This window comes from Podarcis filfolensis, assembly GCF_964270895.1.
Source record: "Podarcis filfolensis genome assembly, chromosome: 4".
Taxonomy (NCBI): Eukaryota; Metazoa; Chordata; class Lepidosauria; order Squamata; family Lacertidae; genus Podarcis; species Podarcis filfolensis.
Window position 1 is genome coordinate 76,618,399 of NC_139607.1, and position 15,595 is coordinate 76,633,993.

The following is a 15,595-nucleotide window of genomic DNA, read 5'->3' on the forward strand; positions in this document are numbered from 1 at the left end:
TCCATCAGCCTGTGATAGCAGTCTATTCTAACAGGTCTTTCACCTCTACAGAGGGGCATCTAAATCTCAGCAGCAGCAGCTACAGCCCCTACCCATAATTGTGGGGAAAGGGTATTTAATCCTTCTGTCCCTGCGACATTTTCCACCAAGGGAACAATCAAATATTTTCCTTTGCACTGTTGAAAAAAGATGCAGATCCTTGTACATTTACACAAGGGTGGCAAATAGCAATTAGGTGCAAAAATGGTGCCAGACAAAGCATTTAATTTCCTCTCTCCAGTGTTGCTATTCTATTGAAATCTGAGCCTCCAAAAGGCTTTACTCAATTGAAGTAAGTTGTTTGAAGAATGAGAGAACCCTGGACGGAGGAACAATCATTGTCCCTTATTCCTCTCATAGCAGTTCCTGTTAAGAAATATATTTATGAATTGTATTGTGCATATATTCAGGTATAGTATAAAGGGAAGAAACATACATCATTTGTGTTCACATGCCAAGCCATGTCACCATAGGATACAAGCTGACCATTAACATAACAGCGAATTTCACTGTTTCTCCAACGATTGTAGATGTGTACAATGCTAATCATGTACCACTAGAAAGAAATGGAAAACACACCATTAACATGAATCAACAATGTTGCAATTTTTAAAATATCACACTTTTAATTCTAATACATTAGATTAGTGTTTTCTTTAAAAAAAACAAGAGCATTGCAACTGTCCTGTAATAAACAAGTTTCCAGTTACACTGAAATCTTTAGCTATAGTTATAGTTATCACAGAAATTAAAAATTAAGAAATATATAAACACAAATTACCTACAAACACAATCTAAACTGAGAATTCACAGATTTCAGGTTCTAGATTACACATTTAGCTAGAGGTTCCCCATGAGAAAAGGCAAACAGAACTTGAAGTTCAGCAGTTCTAAAAATTGTTTTTTATATGAACCACCTGACTGCTAATTTATGATTATTACTACTAAATCACCTAAATTGGTCTGTTTAAAGAGAAACTTGAACCCTAGCTACTGTAACAATTGGCCTCAATTACCTATATATGAAAAACTTTCCTCATGTGTATGCATTTTTGCATTATAAACTTTATATATGCTCCTAACCACCGGTGATTTTCTCTTCCAATTTCCCAATACTTCGGAGTAAGGAATCCCCAATCTACTTAAATCAGTAGGACTCATAACAATATATATATAAATACTGGTTGTGCTTGGAGCCTTATAAGCATATACTTTGCATGCACATCTTTTTTTATTTTAAGTCAAAACAGTAAGAAAAGGGACTGGACCCCAACAACCCATAATTTACAATATGGCTATAAAGGTCAGTCAAATATTGTGGGGCCTGGCGATGCACATTCCATGTTCACAAAAACTCTTTAGCCCTTAGTTTATTTAAGAACATGTTTTGTAATCAATAAGTTATATTTTAAGTTAAGCATTGCCATACTGTTTTCTTCCATAAGAGGCAGTTCTATAAGAGGTACACTGAATGGTGGCTGAATTACTGGGTTTGTAAAGGGAAGCTAATTTGTTTGGAATTTAGATCTTTTTATTGGGGAAAAATAAATACTGCATTTCATTTAAACCTCATGATATGCTTTATATTCTATTTATTTTTGGCATTTTCAAGTAGATTAGAATATAATCCTAATAGCAATGGAACGCCGGTAATCCTGTTACATGTCACCTTTAAATACTTTTTACCTGCATTCTTTTGAAGACTGGAAATGTCACTGAACAGCAAATATAGGCATACAACAGACACCCAGACCACTACTATGCATTCAAGTTGGAAGGAAGGAATACTAGTATCTATATTTTCCTATTTGTAGAACAGCTAGAATTAAGGTTAAATGTCTTCCCAGCTGTGCTGAAGGTCAAGGTGAAAAACACCTTGAAACGAAGGCCTTCCAGAAATTAAAGCAGCAGCAGCATTTGTTGAAGGACGTTATGGCAAGTCCTTATGCTTGCAAACAATGGTAACCAGTGACTATCAATTCACACTACATTTGTGATTGTAGCAAGCTCTCTTAAACCGAATGAGATAGGATTTACAGACTTTGCTTTTTTATTTTATTGAAAATAGTCTGTTCCAATCCATTTTCTTTTTACATTGAAAGCAGAGGAAACTCTTATAAAAAGGACCAAAATAAATGCATAGAAATTTTATTATGTGGAATGTCTGTTTTGATAACCTGTTACATACATTGTGCAACTGATTTGCTGAAGTGCCTCATTTCCAGATTAGTTCAAAATAAAATTAATAATTAGAACAAATTAGCTGTTCTTGAGATTACCTTTATGAGTTTAACCACAATTATATGAAATTAAACTGATTGCAGGGGTATCTGACTATTCCTTGCCATTCATTATATAAGCATTTTGTGCTTACCTTTCGTGGCTGAAAATCATACTTCACACAGTGTTGAAAACCTTTGCCTTTTGACTTCAATGATGTGACTATTAAGCAGTTGCCAACAAAATGAGCAGAATACCCAACGCCTTTGCTAGTGCGAAAACTGAAATAAGAGCATGTTTTTAAAAAATATGAGAAAATTACCTTGATCTAGCAAAACCACGACATGCTTAATTTAGATAAAAGGTTAAGAGTTATAACTGTCCATTCATGCATTATAATAAGTACGCACTCCACTCCACAGAAACACAGAAAAGTCTTTCAAATGGTCGATTGTTGCTTTAGTTATTTACAATAAAGATCAAATCCTGGAATCTAGAATAATGGAAAATAGTTGACTGGCCTTCTGCCACTATCTGCACAATGCGGTATGACATCTTTTCAAATGCTTCGGGCATCTTCTAACTTAATAAACATTTTAAACACTTTGCAATGCTTGTCTTTGCACCAGCTCTGACATACATCACTGACATCCCCTTTTACAGATCCGGAAGTGAAGCTAAGTTTTAAGGACTTTTTTGCTACTATCTCATCAGTTCATGGCAGAGGAGGGATTTGAACGTGCATGACCTTGTTCCAACAATCTGATAATTTGGCAAAACAAGAAGTAGTCAGGTCCTTCACAAAAGAGGGTAGATTTGTTACTCTGTGTGTTCTGAATCCATTATATTTGCTTTGTTACAAATATTTTTTTTCAAGTCTGTGTGGACAAATTTGTTTAAAGCCTTTTCAACCTTACATTGTTGTGTCTGTTACCATTACCATTCAGTTAAAATTCTAAACAGCTGTTCTATTGAATGGTGTTAATTCAGATTATCAAATTTAACATTGGCTATTATTTCTACCTTTCCATAATCAAAGGCACCAGAAGTAGAAAAGCAAGAGCTCATCTGCCTACTTTTCTTGTTTATAATCACTAAAAGATAATCCTCTTGCTTCTATGTGGTGCTTTTTGTTGCTCTTGTCATTTACGTTAAACATTTAGCGCAGTATAATAAAGAAATATATACAAGAGAGCTTTACTAAACAGTTACCACGGGTGCTTTAATTGAGATTCCTGGATTACATGAGGTTAAACTGGATGAGCTTTGGGGTGTCTTCCAGTTCTAGAATTCTATGATTCTATGACCACAGGGTAATATCTGACAGCATGTATCTGCCGTGACGGAATGGCTCTTACTTCCCACCAGCAGCACCCTATGCACCACCAAAATCTGTTCAGGGGAACTGACAGATCCTCTGACGTTTTCCAAACATCTTCAAAACTTCACGGTCTTCATAAGCTTAAACTGTTAATTTGTAGCAAATTGCGAAAGAGTTGCACTTTACCGCTTGTATACAGGCATCCCCTCACTTACTTGTGTTTGACCCATATGCAACCACGTATACATGCAGCGCTGGGAAATAGATTGGCCACTCCTACCTGTGGCTCAGATCCACACTCCGGGCACTTTGGGGCACGTGTCGGTGCACACCCAGCTGTGGCACCAAACAATAGGTGAAAGCAGGCAGTCAGAGCCGCCACCACCCATGTGCGATCGCCCATGCACTGTGCAAGTCCTGAGCCACCACTGCCAGGCCACTCAACCTCAGACAAAAGAGATAGGCAGGCAGGGGGAGGGGACCAGAGCACATGGGATCAGCGCCTGCCCACTGTGCCCCGAAGCACCCCTCAGGGGCACCCTAGAGAATGAGTGAATGAGTGACTGACTGCCCAACTAGCCATGCCAGCCCAAGCCAGTGGGAGAGGAACAAATCCGTCTCCAAACCAGGCAGGACCAGAGCATGGAGGAGAATGGGGTGGGGGTGGGAAAGTGTGAGTAGCTGAGCCGATAGGGGTGGCCAAGGGCAACAAGAGCAGCTGGGTCAAAATGGGAAGGGGAGAAGGAAAGCAAAGAAAGTGAACTACTGCTACTCAGAAGTTACTCAGGGCCACTACCTGGAAGTGACTGAAGGGAAGGCTAGAGGCAGCAGCCCCAAGTGGAGGGGCAACAGTCCTGGTGATGGACGTCTCTCTCCCCCTTCTCCTCCCTGTGCGCCCTCACTATTAAAGTGGCATGCTCCCCAATTTATGTGATTTCAATCCCAGAACACAACCCCACGTATGTGGTGGGACACCTGTATAAATTGGGAATCCATATTTTTTCGTGCTTATTTAGGGTGTATAGAGTTAACTTGGAGTTCCAATGTATGCCCTAATGCTCATAAAGCATCTCTCTCTGGGGTCAGGAAACTTAAAAGCTCTAAACTTGCTTGCAGGGAGAAGCATGTGACTGAAAAGGGAGGTCTAAAAAAGACAAACAGACAGAAGGCAAGTAGATAAATGCAGGAGTCAGCATGATGAGGAAGAAGGGTTGTTTAGGGAGTGTTGTTGTGGTTGTTTATTGAATTTATATACCTATATGAGATTTAATCCAAAGAAAGTGAATGTGTTTTAATCTACCTTGTTTTGACAATTTTTCTCCAAACCCCAAAATACCAGTTTTCTATAACTGATTCCTCTCTTTTAAAACTCTGTATTTCTTCATCTTAGTAAACTCATTGTTTAAACCTCCACAGCTGGAGACAGCAATGCTTCTAAACACCATTTGCTTATGGGAGTGCTCATGTGCTTAGATCCTGCTTGACAGATTCCCAGAGGCATCTGGTTGGCCGGTGTGAGAATAGGATGCTGTACTAACTGGGTCACTGGCCTGATTCTGCAGGGCAAATCTTATGTTCCTATAGTCTCAGGTTCTAAACCCTCTAGCATTTGGAGCTTTAATTTCCTACCTAAGGAGCCTTCAGAGACCCCTTGGAGGCTTTTCAATAAGGGACTACCTGTAAATAATCTGGTAGTAGCAAGTACTTCAATGAGGGAAGGGGAAAATACAAGAGAGGGGTAAACTGTTGTGGCCAGGTCTCCTTCTCCAGGTGGCCAGGAACTAAAGGTGGCTGGGTCATAGTCATCACATTAAGTAATTAATGATAAAAGAATGTAACATTTTAAAAAATCACTAAGTTTATATCAGTTGCAGCTCCAACTAACCATTTAAATATCAAGTTCTGCCACCTCTGCTCACATACGAATTGAGGTTTGGAGGAATATTCCTTCATGTTAGATTTTGCTCATTTGAATGGGAGCAGAAACATGTCCTCCGTTCACCTCGAAATATGCTGCAGAAAACTTGACATTCTGCTTTGATTTATTTCCAGACATTTGAACAATCCCACTCCAGGATATGCAGCAAAATCTCTAATTAAATCAATTGTCAACTTGTGAAGAATTCCTGCATGTCAAAATAAGCAGCACCAAAAATGAAGCAAAATGCACCAAGCTTATCCCAAGGATTTCTTCATATACAACATTTTCCATGTATAAAGCCACATGAAAATCATGTGTCTTTTATGCTGGAAAGCTAGAGTAATTTTTGAAAATGTGTGCATGGGTTTATGCCCCCCCCCCCATTACACCCATGTAGGAAAAACGCCATGTACTAACTAACCCAGATTTCTGGATTGAACTGTCTTGCCTTAAAATTGGTAAATCCCCTCAGCATCAATAGTGCTCCCGAGGACCAGCCTGACACTATGCTCCACTTCAGGACACAGATTTTGAGAATGGTTAGGGATGCTGTCACTCTTTAGATCAAGGTGTGTAGGATTTGCTGCCTGCTTAAATAGTAATTTTGCTATCTGAAGCAGCATTTATATATTCTATCACTCACATTTCATGTAATAAACCAATTTTTAAAATTGCTTTTGTGTGAAAACTTATTGTGGGCATCAGGTAAACATATATTCATAACACAGGCACTTCGTAACTCTAGCAAAACATCCAAAACTTCTTGGTAGTGTGTGTATGAATTCACATAAGTGCTGGACACACGAGTGGGTTCAGACACATACACTGTAACAGAGCCACGATCCTCCAAAAGTTCAAACTCAGTATATTGGGCTTCATCCGGTCCACCACTGCATTAAGGCACCAGTCCAGGAATTTCACAGCCACACCTGATTCAAATGTTATGGAGAAACAGAACTGTGTTTCATCAGTATACCTATGGCACCATGCTGCAAAACTCCTAATGATCACTCCAAATGGCTTCATATAGATGTTTAATAACTCTTGGGACATAAAGGTGCCCTGAGCAACCCCACAGAATAAGCGCCAGGAGCTCAAAGAATGCTCCTCCAATGTTACTGTGTGGACTTGAGTATGCAGATAGGAAAGGAAGCACTATAGTACAATGATCATCACACTCAGTCAATTATGAAGAATTTGTGGTCAATGGTAAGAGTAGCAAGGTCACTGTAGCAATTCCCCCTGTCTATCTCCTGATACAAGTCATCCATCAGGGCAACCAATGCCAATCTTAAAACTAGGCCTAAACCTAGACTGAAGGGGATCCAGCTAATCATTATCTATCAGGAACACCTGCAGTTTTTTCTGCTACCACTCTTTCTACAACCTCCTCCCGCAAACACAATATTGGAAAATGCTTGGTAGTTATTTCATACCAATGGGTCCAATGTGGGCTTTTTAAGTAGCAGCCACACCACTGCCTCTTTAAGGGTGGCTGCTACCCCCACATCACACAATAATGTATTCACAACACCCTGAACCTACTCAACCACACCACTCCAGCTAGCTTAAATCAGTCAGGAAGGGAAGTAGTCCAGAGGGCATGTGGTTGGATCAAGTATCCTAGTATCCTATCCACATGATCAGACAGGATAGTTTAAATGAAATGATCTCATAACATTGGACCAAATGCAGCAATGGACACCTCTACTAGATTTGCTGTGATAGTGGCATATAAGACACTATGAAGTCCAACAACTTTGTCCTCAGAGTCTTGCAAGGCACTTGACTGAATCACAGTTTGGAAATCCTTTTTTTTAGAAAAAGAAGACTTCTGATCCTTAAAATAACTGGCACCAAATTGCTCTTTGCCAGGGCTACTTCACATATTACACTGTAAAAACTATGAGTTGCATGCACATTTCTCAGGGAGCCAGAGGCTACTTCTAAGATCCAATTCCTGGCATGCAAATCTATGCAGCATATACACATATTCAATAAAGTGTTTTTCAACAACACATTTACTTTTTCGTAATCTAAGATTGTTATTTTATAAAATCTTGCAAAATGGGCCTTTAAAAAGTTCAGGTAGAAATTCAGATGGACAAAATTTTAGTCTCATTAATCATTCAGGTTTTTCTTTCAAGTACATGACACTCTGAAAACCTATACTTCACCATACAAATAGATGCTAATGAACTGAATGCTAATTCAAGACAGAAATCTAGAAGCCATAAATGTATTTTGATACAGAATTTGATTCCTGCAGAGGTGAAAAGTATGAAGGGTATCACAGGCCTGGAACAGGAATGAAGTATCGAAATATGTACATTTCTCAACTTTTGATAACATGTTTATTTTCATTATGAATGCAACACGGGACAACAATTTATATTAGCTTAATGAAAATGCTGCAAATTCAATAAAAATCATATAAAATTATGTGCAACCAAGGTCCAGCCTTCATTCTGCCTATTGGCTATTGCTGATCTAAGTAACAAATCACTTCAATAAATATTAAAAATGAACTCAATAATTTTTTCATTTCAAAAGTAGGATCAGAATACATAGATTTTACTTACCAATAGAGATACGGTTTATCCTTATCTACATTAATATTGTTCAATGGATCCATGCGAAACCAAGTGTTAAGCGTAAACCCATTTTGATAAGGCCACTTGGCAATAGGAGGCAATGCAATTGCCTATAAAAAAAGTAAAACAATAACATGTATTGTGCCAGAATGCTAAATTACATTTTTAGGCAATAAAACTATTTCTAATCTCACTATGAGCAAATCTGCATATCACACCATCACATACCTTAATACTAGAATAATGAGTTAGAGGCGACAACAGGACTTTAAAACCAATTGGTCAACAATTTTAGTCAGGGTTTACTCTTTTTCACCTCTTTTTTAAAAAAATACGCTAAGAACATACCAAACAATGGCATGGCGTAATAGAGGAGTGGAGCCCACAGTAGTTCCTAATGCAAACTATTTTACTGGGTAAAGTATATTAAAAGGAATCTTTATCCCAAGTGTTATAATACAGAAAAATAGCACTATTATATGTAGAATATTTACCAACTATATTTCCTCAAAGACTGCAAAATACATTTACCCAATAGATAAGGATTTCATTTCTTATTTCTTATGAATTTTAAACTTTTAATTTTCATTTAGGAAAGATAGATATTGTTTAAAACTTACTGCAGCACTGCAGCCTGGGAAGTTGAAAAAAGTGTCAGGACCATGTCTTTGTGGCATCTGATTAAGGACTGACAAGAGCTTGACTGCATGTCTAGGCTGTCAAAAAAACACAATTGTGGAACTGTAAAATACAACCACCTGATAATGATTATCTTTGCAATGCATTCACTATTTGCAAGTTTCCTAACAAGACTAGAAAATAATTCTGCAAGCAGTTAGCAAAAACAATATTTAAAACAGAGACAAACTTTTAATTTCACACAAATCTATGGACAAATAAAATAAATCATAAACATCATTGCACCAGATACAGCTTACCCATATTCCATTTTCACCACGAAGCATGCTGAACAAAAGTTTCAACTCCTTGACAGTGATGCTGTAGCTGGCAAGTACCCCCAACATGTCTACGAGAAGATCTTCAAAGAAAAATAAAAGTACACTAGAATTTGTTCAAATGTTGTTCAAGCTGGATTTTAAAATTAAACTTTCTGAATGCTAGCTTCCCCAACCCTTAATACTGCCTCCAGCTATAAAACTCCTACTACCATTACATGCTATTAATAAAATGATCCTGCTTTTAAATGACTAAAAGTAACAAACCAACACATTTGTTAGAATGTTCTCTTATCTGGTTTCTATTTTAATATGTTGTTTACCATTTGGGGGCATCTCAGGTCAAAAAGCTATTTGTTTATAAAACTTTATTCCTATTGCCCCCTAAGAAACAGAAGATACAGTGGAACCTCGGGTTGTGAATGTGATCCGTGCAGGAGGCACGTTCGCAACCTGCGGTGTTCGCAACCTGCAGCGCCACGTCTGCGCACACGCGGGTCGCGATTCAGTGCTTTTGTGCATGCGCGAGAGCCGAAACCTGGAAGTAACCCGCTCCAGTACTTCCTGGTTCAGCGCAGTGCGCAGCCCGAAAACGCATAACCTGAAGCGTCTGTAACCCGAGGTTCCACTGTATATCAAGCTGGAAGATTATTTATCCTTCCTTTCCTGTGACTACTAATATAGACCCTCCAATACAGATCCTCCAAGTCTATATTTCAAGGGATGTGGGTTGCGCTGTGGTCTAAACCACTGAGCCTCTTGGGCTTGCCAATCAGAAGGTCAGCTGTTCGAATCCCCGCAACGGGGTGAGTTCCCATTGCTCTGTCCCAGCTCCTGCCAACCTAGCAGTTCAAAAGCATACCAGTGCAAGTACATAAATAGGTACTGCTGCCGCGGGAAAGTAAACGGCGTTTCCGTGCACTCTGGTTTCCGTCACGGTGTTCCATTGCGCCAGAAGCGGTTTAGTCATGCTGGCCACATGACCCAGGGTTTGTAGGGAACATGGGACCTCATACCACAATTTAGTCTACTTCACATAATTGTGTGGGAAAGGGGAAATTCAACATGCAGTTGCTATTTTTTATTAGCCACAAAAGATACTACAGTGGTACCTTGGTTTACGAACTTAATCAGTTCCAGAAGCCTGTTCTTAAACCAAAGCTGTGCTTAAACTGAGGCACGCTTTCCCTAATGAGGCCTCCCGCTGCCACTGCCCTTCCACCATTCGGCTTCCAATCGTAGACCGAGGTAAAGTTTGCTATCAGGAACCCTACTTCCGGTTTTGCAGAGTTCGTATACTGAATAGTTCGTAAACAGGGCTGTTCTTAAACCAAGGTACCACTGTACTGGCCATTCAACTGCACCTTGCAGGAACAAACCTTGGTTACTGCTTATGGTTGTTTGCAGACACAAAGAACTATCCCAGGTTCAGATGACATGACAAGTCAAACTCCATCTTATTGTGTCCCCAGTGTGGTAGCAGCACAGGTTGGGGGGGGGGGAATAGGCACAGGAACTTTAGAGCAGTGTACCCCAGTATTACAGTGTGTTTTAAACTGTGGTTTAATGTGATTTGTAAACCAGGTCACTTTTTCATTGCTTCCATTAACTAGAGGAAGTGCAGATAGAGAAATAATGGTTTATTAGGATTTTGTTATATTCATTAGTGACAGACACAAGTTCCAATCCAATATCCCGCCCCCCGCCCCGGTCAAATCTGCATTACTTCAATTAAGAAATATGAATTCTTCACTAATTTCCTGGTAAAAGGTACAAAAAGCTACAATTGAGTTGAGTAGGGTACCACTTTCATGGTAGTTTGCTCACTGACTAACTAGGGTAATATGTGCCTTTGTTACAAAATTAATATACCCCCCCCCCATGAATTCAGATGATAGCTGAGATTAAGCATCCACAGTGTTCAGAAATATTTAGATTCTACTCATTAATTTGGTGGTTAATACCTGCGATCATGTCATCCACAGTACTCATCTTCAGTAGCACTTGCTCAATTAAACCAACTTCTGTGCTGGTCTGTAAATTGCGGACACTTTTACGGAGGATGGCGGTGAACATACTCCAAATTTCTGCTTGACATGTTACATCACAGTGTTCTAAAAGTTCTGACATGCATGTTATACTTTCTGCATCTTGGATTATAAAGTTCATCTCTAGATCGAATTCTCCACCAACCAGCTGAAAACAAACACACAGAAAGAGAAAATGTTTATTTACTTACTAAGCACTTTTCACCAAGATTCAGGCACACTACCTAAATCAAGCTTAATGCTTACTAAACACTTTGTGACCTATACAAATTGGTCTACTTTGCTAGGGCTATCTGTGTTTCCTTTTTTCTGCTGGAATTCTGAAAAGGCAAGCGGAGAAGCAGCCAGAACATGACGACAGTTTTCACTTTGTTGTGTTAGTCTTCTTCTTTTGCGATCACTTGTAGCCAAGTAAGATTGTCTTCCATAAACACTTAGTATTCTGATGAGAATCAGACGTACTTAGGGCCATCCTATCAGGAAACTGAGCTGTGGCAGCTCTGCCAGATGGCAGATTCTTTTATGCTATTAAATGGCAAAAAACTGTCATTCATATCCAGTATGTCCATTTCTTTTACAGAGGGAGTTTCCTCCATCACAGGAAAGATTCATTCAATGGAGGAAGACTCCTTCTCCTGAAGGAAGAGAATTATTGCATCCAACAGTATTGGTTAATGCATCACTTGGATCATCCTTGGACATGCCCCTCACAGTAATTGGAAACATTCAAAGAAGCATTCTAAAATACAGTGTGAATAACAGTAAAGAGTTTTGGTCAATGGAAGTCAACAAACATACAATTTTACACAGTCATTAATCCAGAAATATACAAACCAAACTTAAGGAAATAAGTGACATATCAGGCACCATCTAGCAAAACATTATATTGGTGTTAAAAAAATTAATGCCACACATAAATTTTCCAGAATTATAGAAAAAATAGTCCAAGACACTCATAAAATCTACCACACCAAACAAAATAATTCAGTTTTACTAAGCATTAAATCTGTCATATCAGAAAAAAGGAATTGTTTCCTTATATATGTCACTCTAATAAAGCTATTATAAACAGTGAGGGAGGGGAGACAACAAAATAATCTGTAAACATTGAGCTTAGATAACTGTAGTAATTCAAATATCTATTAGCAGACAGTAAATTATAAGCATTAGCAGTTTCTATAACAGCTCAAACACAATAAAAAAATTGTTCTTCTCTATCTAGTGTAATAAATTCATCTTCTGCTTTAAATCTTAGAATTTTATTTTTATTGTTGATGAAACATGAAGTGTCTGATTTATAAACATTTCTGGTAACTATTAAGTCTTCTGAATCAGTAACCTGTGCTTGAATAAAGTCATATAATTTTGTTCAACAGTTCTTTAATTAGAGAATATAATGATCAAACAATTTCTAGTTTGAAATCAGACCCAACTTGATCTATGGAAACTCCAACTTGCTTTACATCATAAGTAAAAAATAATTACTAAGTACAATTAATTATTCTGCAACTTGCTAGTCCTTCAGGATGGCTCACACATATGTATTCATAAATACAAACACTGACAATCTCTTAGGTAGGTATACATGCCTATAGTTGAAAGGGTAAACCCATTGAAATTCATGGACCTAAGTTAGTCATGTTCGTTAACATCCATGATTCTACTCTGAGTAGAACTAGCATTGGATACAACCCAGAGACCCGAATCTTGCAAGTGAACATATACCCCAACCTCCATGAAATGCTAAATACTAAATTTATGTAAAGCCTGTAGGAATGTTTGAGTCAACCTGTAGAGGTAGAGGTTCCCAAGCCAACAGCTTTAGGGTTCAAAATTCATGGGAAAACACACAATAACACAAACACGTAGAGCAGAGTTTTCCAAACTGCGTGTCATGACACATTAATGTGTCAGCTGAAGTATGTAGGTGTGTCTTATGAACGCTCCCCGCACTCCTCCCGGCTGGAAAGGGGTTAGTTTAACCTTCAGTTTCCCAGTAAAACTGAATTACTGTATTGCGAAATGATGCATGTCTAAAAAGTGTGTCACCAACATGAAAAATTTGGAAAGCTCTGATGTAGAGATTCCAGGCAAGGAACCAATAAGCAAAAGTGTGCTGTTCAAAAGAACAAGGGTTTATTGAAACTGCATTCTCATGGAAAAATAAATATGCAAAATATAGTTTTCATTAACATACCCAATGGTTGTATGAAATAAATTTTAAAAGTATGTCTAATAATGTATACAACATATTTTGATAAGGTAAATCTCTGGCCGACACATTGCTAACATAAAAACAAACCCATGTGTACATATAATGTAGAAGTAGCCCATTTTAGTTCATTAAAGGCTATTTTCAACTATATAACACAAATTTAAAAATTTTTTTTTTACTGCTTTAGATTGGTAATCCATCAAACCCAGCATTCTACCTCTAACAGACAGAACAATGTCAGAAAGCATAATCAATTTACAAATTGTTTATTTCCCAGCAGGCATTAAACTCCTTTAGAGGTGTCCTTCAAAACTGCTCTGGGATAAATGAATTGTGGATTCTGAGTTGAGAAATTTACATCTGAGGTAATTCATGGCACAATCTCAGTAAGTGGTTGATTCTTGGAGAAAGCTTCCTGCTCCAAAATAAAGGCATCACACCATGTTACTGACCTTTAAAAGAATCAAAACTTTAAGTGAAAGGCATCACTTGCTAATCTTGTTTTGACTTCTCATTGCATGTATGCTCTGCTCTTAAGCAGAATTAACTCCATCTTATTTTATTATTTACAAGACTATTCAAACATCTGGGGTGTACAGGGTGCTGGGGGAGTGGTAATACCTCTGGTGGAGGAAAGTCATCCTGGGGTAGTTTGTACACCTTTGGTACCCCACCCTGCACTCAACTCCCTGTGGCTCCTAGAAGTGGTCAGCATGTGACGGCAACCACATCCCAAGAACAACTTCGACTGCCCAGCTAAACCAAGTGAGGGTAGCCAATGAGTTTCAAATCCTCAGTGAGTTAGGCACTTCCCTGCATGCGAAGACAGACTCCAGCAGATTTAGCGGATGAGATGAGTAGTGGGTCCAACGGTCAAGAAGGCAGTTTTTCCACCTGCTGTATAGGGAAGTGAGGGGCAGATGGGGCTTGTCAACCTGGGAAAGGAGCCCATCTAGGAAAGGAAAACTCTGGTCCTAAACCTCTGCTGCCTTGTGGGATATCTTTGGGAGAAGAAAAGGCTAATGAGTATACCCTACACCAGGCATGGCCAAGCTTGGCCCTCCAGCTGTTTTGCGACTACAACTGCCACCATCCCTAGCTAACAGAACCAGTGGTCAGGCATGATGGGAATTGTAGTCCCAAAACAGCTGGAGGGCCAAGTTTGGCCATGCCTGCCCTACACAAATCTAGAGTGGAATTGCTAAGACGGTTCTATGACACCTTGTACGCCTCCTTCTGAAAACTCCTGCAGCCAAGCTGCTGCCAAACGTATTGCTTTTCTTTTTTTGGACAACATCAGTAAGGGCAACATCAGAGGGGGGTCATGTCATAGGTGCAGCCCAGAACCTCCGTACACTGTCCAGGCTTGCCCTCCAGGTAGGTCACTTCAGTGCTGCAAATGTTGTGGTCTGACTTCACCCCTGTGGGCACACTTCACTGTCTCTCAAGACAGACGGATGCCAAATATTTACTGAAATATGGTGATATGGTTTGTGTTAGTATATAAAAGCTCTCAAATTTGTTCACTACCTGTAACTAGGATTGTCATCAGAAGCTTTAATATTACACATATGAAGCCCAAACTAAAGGATCTCTAGCCCCCTCATAAGCAGTCATGTTTCAATATTCAACAACAGTTCCTAATAGCCTTCTCTTTCTTAAACTACAGAGGAACAAAATGTATTTTTCATATTACCCAGACAATTTATTTTTGACTGTATACACCACATATTTGATATACTGAAACCACTGCACATGGAAATTTGACAGACCTTCATAATTTAGCAAGACCATTTCATGTTAAATGCCAAAACGTACAAGAGTAATAATTAGTGCTAACAATTTAACATCTTTTTTTAATTACCGGTAGCTGCCTGCCTTTAACTTATTTGACTTAGTCATTATCTCAGTCTGACTTTACCTCATAGGGGTGTTGTGAGGGTACTACTGAAGCGGTTTTATACCATGGGTTATATGAGTTCTAAATTGAATCCCAACCAGCAACCTGGCCACTGCATTTTGGACCAGATGAGGCTTCAAGGGCACCCCCATTTCGAGCAGGTTTCAACAGTCTAATATAGAGATTGCCAGAGCATGCAGCACTGACCACCATGGCTGCCTCAGCCTCCAGTGATAATCGTGGATCTATGAGCACGCCCAACTATGAAACTGTTCCTTCTAGAGAAGATCAACCCATTCAAAGCAGGTAATCTCTCTGCCTCCCAGAGTGGAGAACTCAGAACACATAATATTTATGGGTTTCATATCTGCAGCTTGAGCT

At 39.0% G+C, this 15,595-nt stretch overlaps 1 protein-coding gene across 3 annotated transcripts in view; it reads right to left on the reverse strand.

Annotated features, from left to right (window-relative positions):
* Nucleotides 1-15,595, reverse strand: part of NBEA (neurobeachin) — a 361,568-nt gene that overhangs the window by 323,702 nt on the left and 22,271 nt on the right. For all 3 annotated transcript variants that reach the window (XM_083608943.1, XM_083608944.1, XM_083608945.1), the window contains exons 2-7: nt 11,016-11,247; nt 9,034-9,134; nt 8,716-8,811; nt 8,084-8,205; nt 2,414-2,540; nt 476-595 (exon numbers count right to left, since the gene is read on the reverse strand). In XM_083608943.1, coding sequence (XP_083465069.1) covers nt 476-595; nt 2,414-2,540; nt 8,084-8,205; nt 8,716-8,811; nt 9,034-9,134; nt 11,016-11,247 — 798 coding nt within the window. The remainder of the gene's footprint in view (nt 1-475; nt 596-2,413; nt 2,541-8,083; nt 8,206-8,715; nt 8,812-9,033; nt 9,135-11,015; nt 11,248-15,595) is intronic.